Source organism: Natrix helvetica (genome assembly GCF_964273705.1).
Source record: "Natrix helvetica genome assembly, chromosome: 2".
NCBI lineage: Eukaryota > Metazoa > Chordata > Lepidosauria > Squamata > Natricidae > Natrix > Natrix helvetica.
This window is the reverse complement of record NC_138552.1, coordinates 181,956,565-181,972,100: the sequence shown is the minus strand read 5'-3', so window position 1 is coordinate 181,972,100 and position 15,536 is coordinate 181,956,565. Positions and strand designations below refer to the sequence as shown.

Below are 15,536 nucleotides of genomic sequence, written 5' to 3'. Positions count from 1 at the left end.
TTGTTAAAACTTTATGCTATTAAAACTTACTGAAAGATGTAACTAGTTTAAACCATGTTCAAGTGCAGCAAGGAAATTCCATTCCAAATCAACTGTTTATGAAGATAAATTCAATTTTGTCCTTACAGGTTTTATGACCGCTTGCTTGGTTTTTTACATGTTTTAAACCCGCAAGTGTTGTGGGATCTAAGGATCAATTAAAATCATTTGCTCTATTTTATTCATAAGATAGTTCTTGAATGTGAAGTTGTACAGTTACCCTATTTTAATGGATATTAATTTTCATATGCTCTTGAGGCCTGAGATTTATTATTTCCAAGACAATGATTTATCCTTTGTGCTTAAGAGATGCAAATGTGCAACAAATACCATGTCTTAAATTTCAGTAGTTAATTGCCTATGTTTTGGTCTGTTTTCTGGACTATGCAATTGAAATTCCGTAGTATTAAAACAACAATATTAACATTTTAAGAGATTGGCAACAACCTTTATGCATATGTGCCAATAAGCTTCAATCGTAGCCCAGGGAATTTGGGCAATATTGCATTCCCAATTTTTTTTTTACTGTTTTCTTGGTACTTGCTAGGTTACAATTTTGGACCTTAGCTGCTTCTGAAAGTTGCAGGGGAACTTGCTATAACAAGCCATCGATAGTTCACTCTCTCAATGGTCATCCACTAAAACAAGCAGAGCGTACTTCGGGCTTCCCGATTCCACTAGGATTTTTTTTTTTCTTTTGTGGTCTAACTATTTAGATTAACACAAGCACAATTGCAAGAAATGCCTTTGCTTATTAATCTCTAAACAACACAGGAAATCTGTACCAACCGAAGGGTGAGATGCAAAAGTTTTAATGTGAGAAGTTACAAGTGCATATTTGGAATGGCTAGACATGAAGATAACTACTGAGGGATTGGGCATCCTTTAGAAAGTTTATAAATAGCTGTACTTACTTAATAGACTTTCTATTGCAGTTTCAGGTGCAAAGAAGAAAGTTTGAATGCTGCTATTTCAAGTTTATTTACCTAGCTTCATTACTTTTCAAGTTGTTCTCGACACATCAGCAAATCAGTGAAAAATAAATTTAAAGACTTCAACATTGTTTTTTTGTCTTTTCCTTTCTCAGATGCTTGTAACCACTCCAGAAAAATGGGATGTTGTGACCAGAAAGAGTGTGGGAGATGTCGCTCTCTCTCAACTAGTGAAGCTCCTTATTCTTGATGAGGTACACCTACTCCATGAAGATAGAGGTCCTGTACTAGAAAGTTTGGTGGCCCGCACTTTACGCCAGGTATGTCAAGGTTAAAACAAATATAAGTAATATTGTATGCTAGAGACAATTCCAATGATTAATTAAATCCCCCGTTATGTCTAAGCTGTTTCCAGTAGCAATCATCATAAAGATCACCATGAGAAGATAATGCATTTTTATCTCTTTCCTTTTGGAACAGAAGGAATATGGAGTGTATATATAGGATATTTAGAATTTTGTGAACCATTTTGATTTTTCACTATTTCTATATAAATAGCATCCAAAACGTGTTCAGTTCTCCACACAAATCCTAAAAATAGATAGAAACCAGTTTTAAAAAATGAGTCAAAAGTATACTACTTCATTTATTTATTAAGAAATACTGCATACATGTTTCTAAATGCTAATCTTAATTAGCAACACACATACAAACACAGGGATGTACTAATATTAAATCATGGTATTACTCTTTGTTCACAAAGTTTTGTTAGAAAACTGTACTGTTGCTCAAAACTGTCATTTTGTTGTCTCATATGCCAAAGATTTATCCAATAAAAATCATACTGGAGAAAAATAATTCTACATAGATAGACTTGATAATGGATTTATATAGACTTCTGGAATTGTTTATATTGAAATATGGAATAAAATAAGGAACACTTTGAAATTTGCTTATAGTTCTCATATTACGACACATCTTCCAAAAGCCTTTTGTATCCTTCAGTAAAATGTCTTTTTTCAGTTATTGCTATTTTGAAATCACATAGCTTTTTTTAAAAAATGAAAGCGTTATTTACTAAATGACACATCAAATGGTCAAGTAATTGCAGATCTAAAATCTCAATGTGGATAAAGGTATTTTTATTTATGGCTGGGAAAAAAATCCAAAAACATAATTTTAGCAAATTAAACTCTACTGCTTCCTTCCTCGTGTCCTGTTATGTTGATTCATTGTGGAAGTGCTGTTGAATAACTTGACTGTTTTATTGGTTATTGAATAAAATTAGAGAAAATTAGTTAAGTAATACCATGTTATACTTCCTAATTCATCTGTGATTCTATATTAGATACAAAACAGGCTAATAATCCTAATAAAGAAGAAAAAGGATTACTGAAAATTAAAATTATCTGATTTTATGTTTAAAATATCAACAGCAGGGTAAAATAACAAAAGAGCAATGTGCTATTTTGGATAGGAGGTAGTCACCACCATGGTTGAAAGTCCAGTAGAGTTTAATAGCAGAATTCTTAGACTATAGATAGGATCACAAATCTCTGCAAAGGAATTACTTTTTTATTTATTTTTTTTAATATCTTTTGCAAAGATCAGTTTTTGGTCTGTTGAGACGTGAGGTCAAATTACAGCTACCTTGTAAGGAAGGAGCTTTGAGGTCACTGATTTGGTCTTGAATAAGAATATAAAAACATGTTTGCAGATTATGCACTTTTTGGTTTTACATGTAACTCAAATTGAATTGATAAAACATTTTGGAAGAAAAAGCTTTGAGCTTTACTCCTATGCTGGGGTTAGAACATCAAAAGAATCCTCTGAAACCAATTTGCACTTTGATGTTTAAAGTTACACATTACTGAAAATAGCACAGATGTAAAATGAAAATGTTTAAAGTGGAGGGCGGGAATGAGAGCAGAAGACTCTAAACTTCAATGATATTTACCCAACAAATTAGTGCAATTGAAATTTATTTATATATTTATTCATTTATATGGCCACCCATCTCAAACAAGTGGGTGACAACAATTATAAAAGCAATTAAAACCAAATTACAGGGATGATGCAAAAGAAAATTAAATAGATATAGTGGCTGAGAAATATTATAATCTGTAGGTGTTGGCATAACCAGGAAACGAGGCCCTTAGCACACTCAGTACCCCAGGCTTGCGCTCGTAACCAAATCATCAAGATCTTACAAAAGGCCAACAGGGTTGGAGCCATCCTAATCTCTGAAGGCAAAATCTTCAAGAGGACAGGCACTATTTCTTTGGCTGATTGGAGCTGGATCATGCAAATTAATCTCTAGGAAGGATGCTTGGTACTCTCCCTGTTCACATCAGAAAGAACCAATGTCACATCCCGGGAGGGTGTGTGTGTCAATAATATTCCCTCCACCATATAAAGGCCATTGATAGTGCTGAACAGCCTAGAGGTCAGATTTGAACTTTTGGTTACCCTACTTAATGCCTCTTAACAATATGACAAAGAGCAATTCATGAGCAGTTTTTAATGTGTTTTGTTAAATTATTTCCCGAGGCAAAGTAATAAAAATACAATTCTATATAACAGCAAAGAGAATTAAAAGATAAACGTAATAACAAAATTAACATACATAACAATTTTTAGAATAAAAAAGGGGCTAGAAGCCTAATTAAGTCCCCCCCAAAAATGATCATATTGCTAAATCTTCTGGTACAAAAATATTACTTCAATACATTTAAACAATTCATTGCTGCAAACCAAGTGTGGATTTTTTTCTCCAATACAATATTTTTAGTCAATCCCAAGTCTTGAAAAAATTATTGATTTCTTAATAGCTTCCAAATCCTAAGGATATAACAACGAAGAATTCATGCTTCTTAATATAAAGTAATTGATTCTAAGTCATATTAATAATCCTGTTGATGTTAGCTCCAAATCCAATAGTAATAGACAATCAAACCATGTATCTTAATGTTCCAAGTTTGGGGATAAATTTCCAATAGCAGATGATTGTAAATAGCCCCTATTAAATATTCCCTGAGGTGTTGGATAGATACAATATTATCCTCCTTTTAAAGTTATAGATTACAGTGTTCATGTTGTTTAATATGTTCTTTCATTGATTTACCAGAACAAGACATTCTAGCTTGTTATTCTAAAGGTCACATAAATAACTAATGTCAACTTCATCAGCGTCCAATAAAGATGGGTTACTGGCTTAGATTCCATGAATAATTCCTCCAAAACTACTAACTGCTGTGGCTCTCCAAAAACAATAGTTGCATATGGAGCAAATAAATGAAACAATTTGCCTAAATTTGAATATACTGCATAAGTATATTTTCTGTATAAAGTTCTCTGGAGAAGTTCAAACTTATTTCTAATTCTGTGAAAAAAATCTTTCGAAAGTTTTTAAAATGGTTTCTTCAGAGTTGAGTTGATTCTAAGTACTAATATTACAAGAGGTCCAGTTTACAAACCTTTCTTCACTTTTAGATTCTACTTGTTCCATTCTGTTCTCCATCCAGAGTGGATAGGTCACTATCTAAATTGGTTAAATAAATCAATAAACATGTAATCTAGGATTATTCTATGTTATAAATATTTCGTAGATGAGTGGGTGATATTTATATCCCTCACACAATATGTACCATATATTTCTTGCAGTTTTTGAGCCAGCTTTATAGCTACTTAATTGTCATGTCATCTAGATTGGAGATTTGCAGACCTTCAGAGCTGAAACTGAAAAGATACTGTAGAGTGGATAATACATAATGCCTGTTTGGAATCTTCTTTTTAAAAGTTGCTTCTTTTCATAAACTTGCATGGGATCTGCATCGTTTTAGGAAAATATGAAAGTGTATGATGTGCTTTGAAAATAGTATGGATTCTCTTTTTGTTATTTAGCTAAAATGTCTATTTTGTTATAATTGTACAGCAACAGTGGAAACCCAGTAAAAGATGCAACTGTTTTATGAAGGTGCTGACATGTCCAGCATGTGTACAGAATGCATGTTCCACGGCATCAGATCTGAAGCATTATATCTCCATAATGTAAACCACACTTGACTAGCTAGTTATCACTGTGTTCTTTGTCAAATGCTTTGTTAATGACAAGCATTCCAGGAATATGTTGAGGAAGTTGCTTAATTAAAAATCAGTCTGAGAAAATGTCTACATGGCAAATGTATGCTGAGTTCCAGTGATCACTACATTGCTTATATTTTATAATATTCTCTAGGCTCTCCCTAAATTTCAATCCGACTCTAGTTTTGAAATTAAAGACATTTATCTTCAAATTTCTTCAAGTTAATACATAAAGCTTTATCAGATCATAAGCAACTTTAGTCAGTACCCTAAATAGGCATTCCTTAATCATCTTTCTGTCTCCAACATCACTCTTACTCTTCAGTCTGCTCTTTGCAATTCTTCTTCTTTTTCTTCCTCCTCCTCCTCCTCCTCCTCCTCCTCTTCCTCCTCCTCTTCCTCCTCCTCCTCCTCCTCCTCTTCTTCTTCTTCTTCTTCTTCTTCTTCTTCTTCTTCTTCTTCTTCTTCTTCTTCTTCTCATCCTCCTCCACCTCCTCCTTCTTTTCTGCTGTTGCTTCTTCTGCTTCTTCCTTTTCCTCTCATTTTCATTTAGCTTTCTTTTTTTAAAAAATAATTTTTTATTTTATTTTAAAACAGACATAAACACACACAAAACATAAAATCATCCTCCAGTTACATACAGTATGTTGATTGGTTACAAAGCTTTTGTGCTTCCTTATTCCTTCACTTGCAATTTACATAAAATCTCATATCATCAATCTAATATACATATGTATCCAATTATTATGATTATTAAACATTCATTTGACTATAACTATTATTACATCATTTTATGTGAAATATTCTAAATTTAAAATAAATTTATATTATGGCATTTCATTATATCATCCTAAAATTATCCAATAATATTACATCTTTATACTATATTCTATATAAAATTGTTTATCTTTAGTTTAGCTTTCTTGATAACAAAATTGGCTAGCAAGTTTCTATCATCCATCTTGAGCAATTATATCCTCCATCACTACATCTAAACATCTATGAAATATCTGCAATTTATTTTCTATAAAGTATTATTTCTATTTTTTTGAACTGGTCACTGACTGCAATAAGAATTTTTTTTCTTTATATTTTATTCTCCTGATAAATAACCAACAACAAACTGCCTTATACTGTATCTCTTCTTCCATTTATTTTAATCCAGATGTTCTATGCAATATCATTGTCTTCATTTCCTTGAATTTCAGTGCAGATGTGGGAATTATTATCATAGAGTACATGTCCTCCTTTCTATTACTTCTATTCCCCTTGAACAAATTGTATCTTTCAATTGCTATTTTCCAATCATGGGAGTCACTCCACCAGCATATTTAGATATTCTTGCCTTCCCATTCTTGTTTGTGTTTCATACTCTGAGCCTCAGTGTGTACATAGCAAAAGCTATGCATTTTATAAGCCAATATTCTTTCAGATTTTTAGTGTGCACTGTAAAGGAAATTGCTGTAACAAGGCTTTTCTCTGAATCTTTACTTCAGAGGTTTTCATTTCACAGGAATTAGTTCAGTTTAAAGACTTCATGATCAATCAAATCTATATGCTGCATCTTTTAGGCCTTCAGAAAAATATCCAGATTGAAGGATTGCTGCTTCTTGAAGATTCAGTCAAGTAATGAATGTTATTGAATCCACTCAATTTTTAGCTGTGTTTCATAAGTAACCATTTCTCCTCTTTTGCTCCCATTCATGACCCCGGGAATTTTCCTGTGCAACAAGAGTAATAAAAGAATCTGAATGATGTATCAGACTATATACAGTAGGACATTATTTACAGTCTTTTCAGTTAAATAAAAATATTTTCAAATAAACATCATAAGATCCATAGTTGTTCTGTTTTGTATGTAGTTATTGATTGTAATTGCTGATCTTTTTACATTTAAGAATCCTCAGTTCCATAATTATTATTATTACCCACAAAATAGCATGAAAATCATTAAAAACACAACCAAATTATAGTCCTGACATTATAAAATAATGGTTTTATTTGCCTTGTTTTCTCACAAGCCATGGGTGCATTTAAATTTAAGATAGATTATTTTTTTTAAAGTTAGATACCTTCCATTCTGTTGAATTCCTCCTCTCATTAACCTAATCTGTTTTGATGCTATGAAATACATGTATTATGTGGCATCACTCTGATGGAACTAGATTCATGTAACTTCATTTAGGTTAATATGACTAGGTTGTTAGTTATTCCTATATATAATAAGAGTAGAATTTTTAATACTTCTAATAAAATTGACATAATAGGTTTTGACCCTACCTAGAATTATTTTCTCGTCCTTTCTTCACTTCATACCCTATATTTATATAAACAAAATATATAAAACTATGCTAAAACTAGTAGATTTGGCAACTTTAAAACTCTTAAAACAACTATTCCTTTAAAATAACTGAACGATTGGTTTTTCAAACAGAATTAAAATCTGCAGTTATATTCTCAATTACTCTCATAATGCAGGTTGATTCTTATTCTTCAACTTTTCCTTACCCCAGTGATAGTAGTCAGTTTGCTATATGGCACTACCTAGAATTACACTTAAATTTCTTTATAATCTTACCATATCAAGCATTGGTGCAGTGAATATCAAAGATGTTATTTAAGATTCAAACAAAATTACCTTTATTAAAATATTTTCCAGGTTCTAAAACCTCATATCTTTTAAATGTAGAATAAAATGTACATCTTCAGTCCTGAATATACATTTATTTCTGTAGCCTTTAAGACTGGAACTCTATTTCTGCTTCTCCTGTCTGAATTTCTTACAGTAAAGTTAAGTGATATTAGGAAGCATTCTTAACATAACATACAGACCATAAAAAGGTCTGTACTTCTACTTTTTCATGCACTAGTTTTCAGTAATTGCAAAGTCGAAACGATGCTAATATTCCTCTCACTGTTGCAGTAACCAATACATTTGATACACCTCTAAATCATGACAGGATTGGTTGTCTCAAATCTATTTTGGTATTCCCTTCATAATGTGGAACCATGTTGCCTTCAGTCTATTTAGTGTACAAGTTTTGTCAGTTCTTAATTCTTGAAAATAGAATTCAGTTTCTCCAGTTGAAGTCCCTGAAGCAATTCTTGCCATTTAATTATTATTGTAATCATCTGCTGATTTGTCTGTGCATTTTTCCCATTTCTACTTTATTTTTATTTCTACTATTTCCAATTATAGTTATTACAGTATGGTACTATGAGATAGTGAATGTAGGGAAATGAATAACAACAAAACCACAAAATAAATATCAACATCCCAATGTGTATTTTAAACAGTCACATACAATCAGTTTCTTGGTTAAAAGCAAATTATAAGAATTAGGTATTCCAAACCATTTGAATCTATAATAAAAAAACAGATATCTTAACATGTTTACAGAAGACATTCCACATTCTAGCACCATTAATTTAGTATACAGTGGTTGATAACACTTGTTGAAATAATAATAATGCCTGCTGAAGCAACCCAGGAATTCATGGCTATATAACAAGCATAGACTTGACTCAAATGTGGTATTACATTTAATAAAGATGTGGTCTGCTGTTATAATGTATAATATTAATGCCATAATGATGCAACCAGATGTGCCAGGATTGCTGTTGCTAAGCAGTGCAATTATGTGATGTTGTGTTTTACACCAACTTCACAGTGATTGTTGAGCGAAGGTTATAAGGAGTCTTCAACTTGCAACCAATCACATGGCAACTGTTCATAATTACCACTGACCACCTTGAAGGTCCTTATGACTTGGTATTAAAGTACCAACAGTTGCCCTCCAATTCACATGACTGCATATTGGGCACTTGGTAGTCAGCCCACATTTGCAAACATTTGCAGTATCCCACAGTTTTGTGACCACATTTCAGGACACTTCTTCCATTTACTTCCAGCTTTCGGCAAAACCAGGTCATTGTTTCACTCAACAACCATCATGACTTAAGACTGATGGGCAAGCTCCATTATGGTCATAAGTCAAGGCTTTCTTTCTCAATTAAAATGCATTATGCATTCAATCAATATGAAATCTTTCATTCATATACTATCTAATAAAATTAAGATAACTTACTTTTTTCCTTTTTCCTTTTTTCAGGTTGAATCTACCCAAAGCATGATTAGGATCTTGGGGCTGTCAGCCACATTACCGAATTATCTTGATGTTGCTACATTTCTGCATGTTAATCCTTATATTGGGTTATTTTATTTTGATGGTCGTTTTCGACCTGTTCCTCTTGGCCAGACATTTATAGGAATCAAGACAACCAATAAGGTAATATTTAATAACAGGATATGAAATTGAATTCATTTTTCTCAAAAATATGTTTTTGCATGACTATTAAGTAATGTATGTTTTGCAGCCAAAAGGATCCATATTTAAGTGGACATTCTACACAAAGTTGCTACCTGAAACCTGAGAAGATGCTAGACATGCTAGATAATTTTTGTTAGGTTAGAGGTAGGAGCGCCATGAATCTCTAGATCTATCCCAGTGATGGCGAACCTATGGCACGCGTGCCACAAGTGGCACGCGGAGCCATTTGTCAGGGCACGCGAGGCGCTACCCTGTCAGCTGGCCAGCGTGCATGCGCGCGCTGGCCAGCTGGGTTCACCTTTTTAAAAGCTATTTTTTGCCTTCCCCAGGCTCCAGAGGCTTTATAGGAGCCTGTGGAGGGCGAAAAGAGCCTCCCCTGCCCTCCCGGAGGCTTCAGGAACCGTCCCTGATGCCTTCGGAGCGCTTAAAACGACCCTCCGAGCAACCCAGAAGTCACTTCTGGTTTGCTTGGAGGGTGGTTTTAAGCGCTCCGAAGGCTTCAGGGAAGCCTCCGGACGGTCCCTGAAGCCTCCGGAGGGCCTCCGGGGGGTCGGGGGAGGCTCATTTCGCCCTCCCCAGGCTCCTATAAAGCCCCTGGAGCCTGGGGAGGGCGAAAAAAGCATGTAAAAATGGGGAGGGGGTCGCGCGTTGCATTATGGGTGCGGCATGCCCGCACTTGACCCCCCTGCGCTCCCCCCACTTGTGGCACGCGAGCCAAAAAAGTTTCGCCATCACTGATCTATCCCTTGGTGCTTAAGAGCCCCATCTAATTCCTTTAATTAAAAAAAGATAATCAGAAAAATAACATGCTTCAAAACATTATACCAGTCCACAATATAATTATTTTCAGCAAAATATTTCAGCCCCACAAAGTTGTCACTGAAATGTAGAGATCATCCTGTAAATGTCACCTGCCATTGGACACATGACTATTTATGACTGGCTATGCTCATCCTGGTAGGCAAAGATTGTGTACATGAGATTTAGAGACTGAGAAAGAAACAGGAGTATCTCAAAATGTTATTAACAATAAGCAGATACTTACAGTAGTGTTTAAAAGGTTTTGAGCCCTTTTGAATTTTCACTATTTCTGCATAAGTATGACCTAAAATATTATCTGTTTCCAATGCAAATCCTAAAATTATATGATATACTTTTTCCTTATATTTACATGAATGTAAGCAATAATACTCTCTAAGATTTATTTATGTATTTGTTTTGTTTTCAATAATTACCTAATTATTCTGAAAATCTGAAGCATCAGATTTCTTGATAGCGTATCCATTGCAAATTAGGAAGTCTGACTTACTAGTGAGCCCTTAGCTCAGTTTAAATTTGAATTTGTAACTCAAGTTCTATCACACTGGGTAGCAAAACTTCTGAATAGAGTGCATTGTTAGTACTATGTGAACCTCTTGTTTTCAGTTGCTGTGGAATAGAAATTATTTGTGAGATATTGTATTTTTGTAAGTGACAGTATTTAGTAATAGAGTAACTGTGCTATGTAGGAAGAATTACTGTTAGCTCTTTTTTTCTCTCACTGAAGATACTAGTAATGTTATGCTTCATTAACTTTGGAATAAAGAATTCTGTGTAGGCAGTACTGAAGGTGTTTTATTCTCATTTTTGCATAGTTTGCTGTATAAAGACAGATGATGATTTTTATTTTTTCCTGCCCTGTAGATTATTTATTCAGTTTGGTGAATTACTATTTTAGTCAGGATGTGCTGTGGACAGAATACCAGTTCTGAATTTCAATCTCATAGCTTCATTCAACAATATTTCAATAATATATGGAATGAGAACAATCAGAGTTACCAAAAAATACAAGCTGTTTTCAGCGTGGCCCAAAGCACCTGGGATCACATTGCAAATACCCCCGTAAAAGAAGAGAGTTTTAAAAATGCAGTTATTTTTGCTTTATTGATTATGCGGGCTTTTAATTGCATAGATCACAAGAAATTGTGGAAGCCCTTAAAAACATGGTTGTAACCAGTTCACATCAGAAAAATGTATGTGCTGACAGTTAAAGTGGAAATGTGGAATAGCTAATTGATTCAAAATTGAGGAAGGTGTGTGCCAAGGCTGCATATCAACCCATTTTCATTTTAACTTATATTGGGAACATATAATGAGAACTACCATATTTTTCGGAGTATAAAATGCTCCGGAGTATAAGACACGCATTAGTTTTGGGGGAGGAAAATAAGAAGAAATTCAGCTGGTATTCAGCTGGTATTCAGCTGACACAAGGTAACAAGGTCAGTCAATGAATAGGCATAACAACTAAGTCAGCCAATGAGGGCTACTTGGACTCTGAAATTTGCTGTGTGGGCAAGAAGGAGACAGGAAGGAGCCTGGCTTAGCCGAGAACTGAAAATGAAACTGCTTGTGTTTTGCTTGTATTTACTGCTACCTTGGAAAACCTGCTTTTTGTAATGTATTGTTTATTATTATTGTTGTTATTGTTATTATTATTATTATTATTATTATTATTATTATTATTATTATTATTATTATTATTATTATTAATAATAATAATAATAATAATAATTTATTTATTTTGAATCCTGCTGAATCAGTTATTGTGCTTTCTGAATGTGATTGCTGCTGCAAACTTTGACCAGCCAGATCAGCTTTAGCACTTCTTGTGGCCTGATTCAGCACAGCTGATTGGCGGGTGGTTCGGACTGCTGGAATACTCCCCAATCAGCTGTTCCAGGCTGCAGGGATTGCCACCGACCATCGCTGCCTCCATGCCTTGCGTTTTTGGCCTCTGGTGGGGGGGACTACATTCGGTGTGTAAGACGCACCCAAATTTTCACACTCTTTTTGGGGTGGTGGGGGTAAAGGTGTGTCTTATACTCCAAAAAATATGGTATTCCATTGGAAGTAATGCAAATTGATGGAGTTAAAATTGATGGAAGAAATACTAATCTTAGATGAAGTTTAGTGGCTGGAAGTGAAGAAAGTCTCAAGGAATCTTTTGCTAAAGTGAAAAGAGAAAAATGTGAAAGGTGGACTGCTGATCTTTTTTTTTTAATGACCTCTACTAGTAGTGCAATACAACAAAGTTAACTGAAGGAGTAGTTTCTTGTCTCTGATCTTTCAATCATAACATGGCTATGATAGCTGGACCATCAGAGAAGTGACCGTCAAAAAAATCAGCAGCTTTGAAGTTCTGAAGCTGGAGAAACTGGTTGAGAGACCATTGGATAGCAATAACAAATTGTGCAATATTAGCTGAAGTAAATTCAAGCAGCTCATTGAAAGCACCAGTAATGAAGCTAAAGCTTATATATTTTGGACATGTGCATCAGAAGCAAAAAACGTCAGAGAAGAACCTGATTCATGAAAGGACTGAAGCCAATTAAAAAAAAGATTGGCAAAATACAAGATTGATAGATATTATCAATATCAAAAAAGCAGTTCCTAAGTGCAGATAATACTAACTTACTATTATCAAGTGGTCACGTAGGACCAGAATTGATTGATCGACACATTTTCCAGGGCGCTGCTCTGGAGAGTCCAAAGAAGGGTTAAACACAGCCAATTGCCCAGAACTGAATTGAAAACTTTAAGCCACGCCTCTGGTGCTGACTATCCTCAGATTTTTTCAATTCAGCTAGCCCAGTGGACGCGCTTAAAAATTTTCTTCCTAGGCAGGAAGCTGAATTCTCTGGGGATGAGGCAAGCCCCGCCAAAAAGCCGGCCTTTTCAGGCTTATTTAATTTGGATAATTTCAAAACCATTTTAGATAAGGCTAAGATCTCAACTCGCATGGGGTCCACCCCCCCAGCTCAAGTGGTTGTAGACCCTGATGATCTATCTGGGGATCTCTTTGAGGAACCCATTTCGGTCCAGAAAATAGTTCCTGTGCCCAAGATGTTCCTCAATTTAGTTCAAAGACAGTGGGCGCAGCCAGCTACCATGGCTACCCCCAGCAGCCATGACAAGAAGCTATACACGGTGGATGCCAGCCTGGAGGAGCTGCTCAAGCTCCCTCCTATCGATCCCCCTGTAGCGGCTCTTACCTCCTCTTCTGTGCTCCCTCCTGATCTGTTGGAGGGGCTCAAGGCCGAGGACAAGAGAACCGAAACTGCTTGTCACAAGACCCATCAGGCAGCTGCATGGGCTATTAAGTCCTCCGCTTCGCCCTCCTTTTTCTCCAGGGCTGCTCTCCTGTGGCTGAGGCAGTTGTTGAGGAAGATACCTGCCAAGGACGTTAAAGTCAGGCAGGATATCAATAAGATCATGGCAGCCACAGAGTACACTGCTGATGCCACTCTGAATGCTGCTAAGTTTGCCTTGCGTGCCCTGGCGTCTAATGTTACTTCCAGACGCCTCCTGTGGCTTAGGCACTGGAATGTGGATATGCGCTCCAAATGGGAGCTTGTTACTGCCCCCTTTAAAGGGGACAAGCTGTTTGGTGAGGTCCTTGATCCAGTCCTTGTGGAAAACAAGGACAAAAAGAAAGTGATGCCATCAGTCACCAAGAAGCCTGATCGTAAAGGTCCTGGCTCTTACAGGAGGCAGGCCTTTCGGAGCAATGAGCCCTCCACCAGCTCCGCCCCCTATCGGGCATATCCCCAGCAGGGTGAGCGGTCCCAGGACCGTCAGTCCTTTTGAGACAGAGGTCGCCAGCAGCCCTTCTCCAAGCGGCCATTTCGGGGGGGCTCCAGCTCCCGACCTTTTAGGAGGTATAAATGACCATCACAGGTCAGCTCCCATAGGAGGGCGGCTGCAGTTGTTTCACGCCAAATGGGAGCAGACCACGTCGGACCAGTGGGTTCTTCAAACGGTCCGCATGGGTCTCACTCTAGAATTCTGGTCCCCCCCTCCCCGCCACTTCATCCGGTGTCCAGTTCCCTCAGGGTTAGTCAAAAGATCCCTCATGGAACAGGAGATAAGGCATCTCAAGGAGATCAGGGCCATAGAGCCTGTCCCAGCAGGCCAGGAGGGAAGAGGGTTTTACTCCATCCTGTTTCTGGTCCCCAAAAACTCAGGAGGGTGGAGGGGGATATTAGATCTAAAGAGGTTCAATCACCACGTGACATATCGCAGGTTCAAGATGCAATCCCTCCAGTCCATCTTGGGGTGCATCAGACCAGGCGATATACTAACGTCCATAGACCTCAAAGAGGCCTACCTCCACGTCCCTATCCGCAAAGCCCACCGCAAGTTCCTGAGGTTCTCTTACGCGGGCCTCCATTACCAGTACCGGGCCTTGCCATTCGGCCTGTCATCGGCGCCCAGGACATTCACAAAGGTTCTCGCAGCCGTGGCGGCTTTTCTACGGTCACGTCCGGTCAGACTCCACTGTTACCTGGACGATGTTCTCATTCTGTCATCATCGCACCAACAAGCTGTCAGTGACCTAGAACACACCATGCAGGCGCTCCGGGACCACGGGTTCACCATCAACCTGAAAAAAAGTCATCTCGTTCCCACGACCAGACTGAAGCATCTAGGGGCCGTCATCGACACCACTTCGTGCACGGTATCCCTGTCCCCGGAAAGGGTGGCCAGCCTTCGGGAGATGGTCGTTCAGGTGCAGCGGTCACGACTAGTCAAGGTAGTTCAGCTCTCACAGCTCCTCGGCAAGATGATCTCGTGCCTGTCAATCGTGCCTTGGGCGAGACTTCACTCCCGTCCCCTTCAGTGGCTCCTGCTTCCATATCAAAGAACAAACGAAAGCAGCTCAACAAGACTGATCCCAGTTCCAGCAGAGGTACGTCGCTCTCTAAAGTGGTGGTTGTCTCCGGCCCTGTTAAAGGGGTCGCCATTCAAGGAGCCAGTCAGGCTCACCATCACAACGGATGCCAGCCTGTTCGGTTGGGGGGCCCACTGCCACAACCAGCTCGCACAGGGCAGGTGGTCCCCTTCCGAAGCCGCTCACAGCATCAACTGGCTGGAGCTGAGGGCAGTCAGGCTTGCGCTCAAGCGCTTCCAGAGCACCGTTCAGGGCCACCACGTGCGCATCATGACAGACAATGTCGCCACCAAGGCGCACATCAATCGACAGGGGGGAACGCGCTCCAGATCCCTGATGAAGGAGTCGGAGCTCTTGGGTCGATGGGCGGAGAGGTATCTTCTTTCTCTTCAGGCGGAGCACATCTCGGGCACGAGCAACACCCAGGCGGACTGGCTG

General features: G+C 37.6%; 1 protein-coding gene across 2 annotated transcripts in view; it reads left to right on the top strand.

The window, feature by feature from the left end:
- The window catches only part of ASCC3 (activating signal cointegrator 1 complex subunit 3), a 225,777-nt gene that overhangs the window by 85,076 nt on the left and 125,165 nt on the right, over nucleotides 1-15,536 (top strand). For both annotated transcript variants that reach the window (XM_081945730.1, XM_081945729.1), the window contains exons 11-12: nucleotides 1,127-1,291; nucleotides 9,167-9,343. In XM_081945730.1, coding sequence (XP_081801856.1) covers nucleotides 1,127-1,291; nucleotides 9,167-9,343 — 342 coding nt within the window. The remainder of the gene's footprint in view (nucleotides 1-1,126; nucleotides 1,292-9,166; nucleotides 9,344-15,536) is intronic.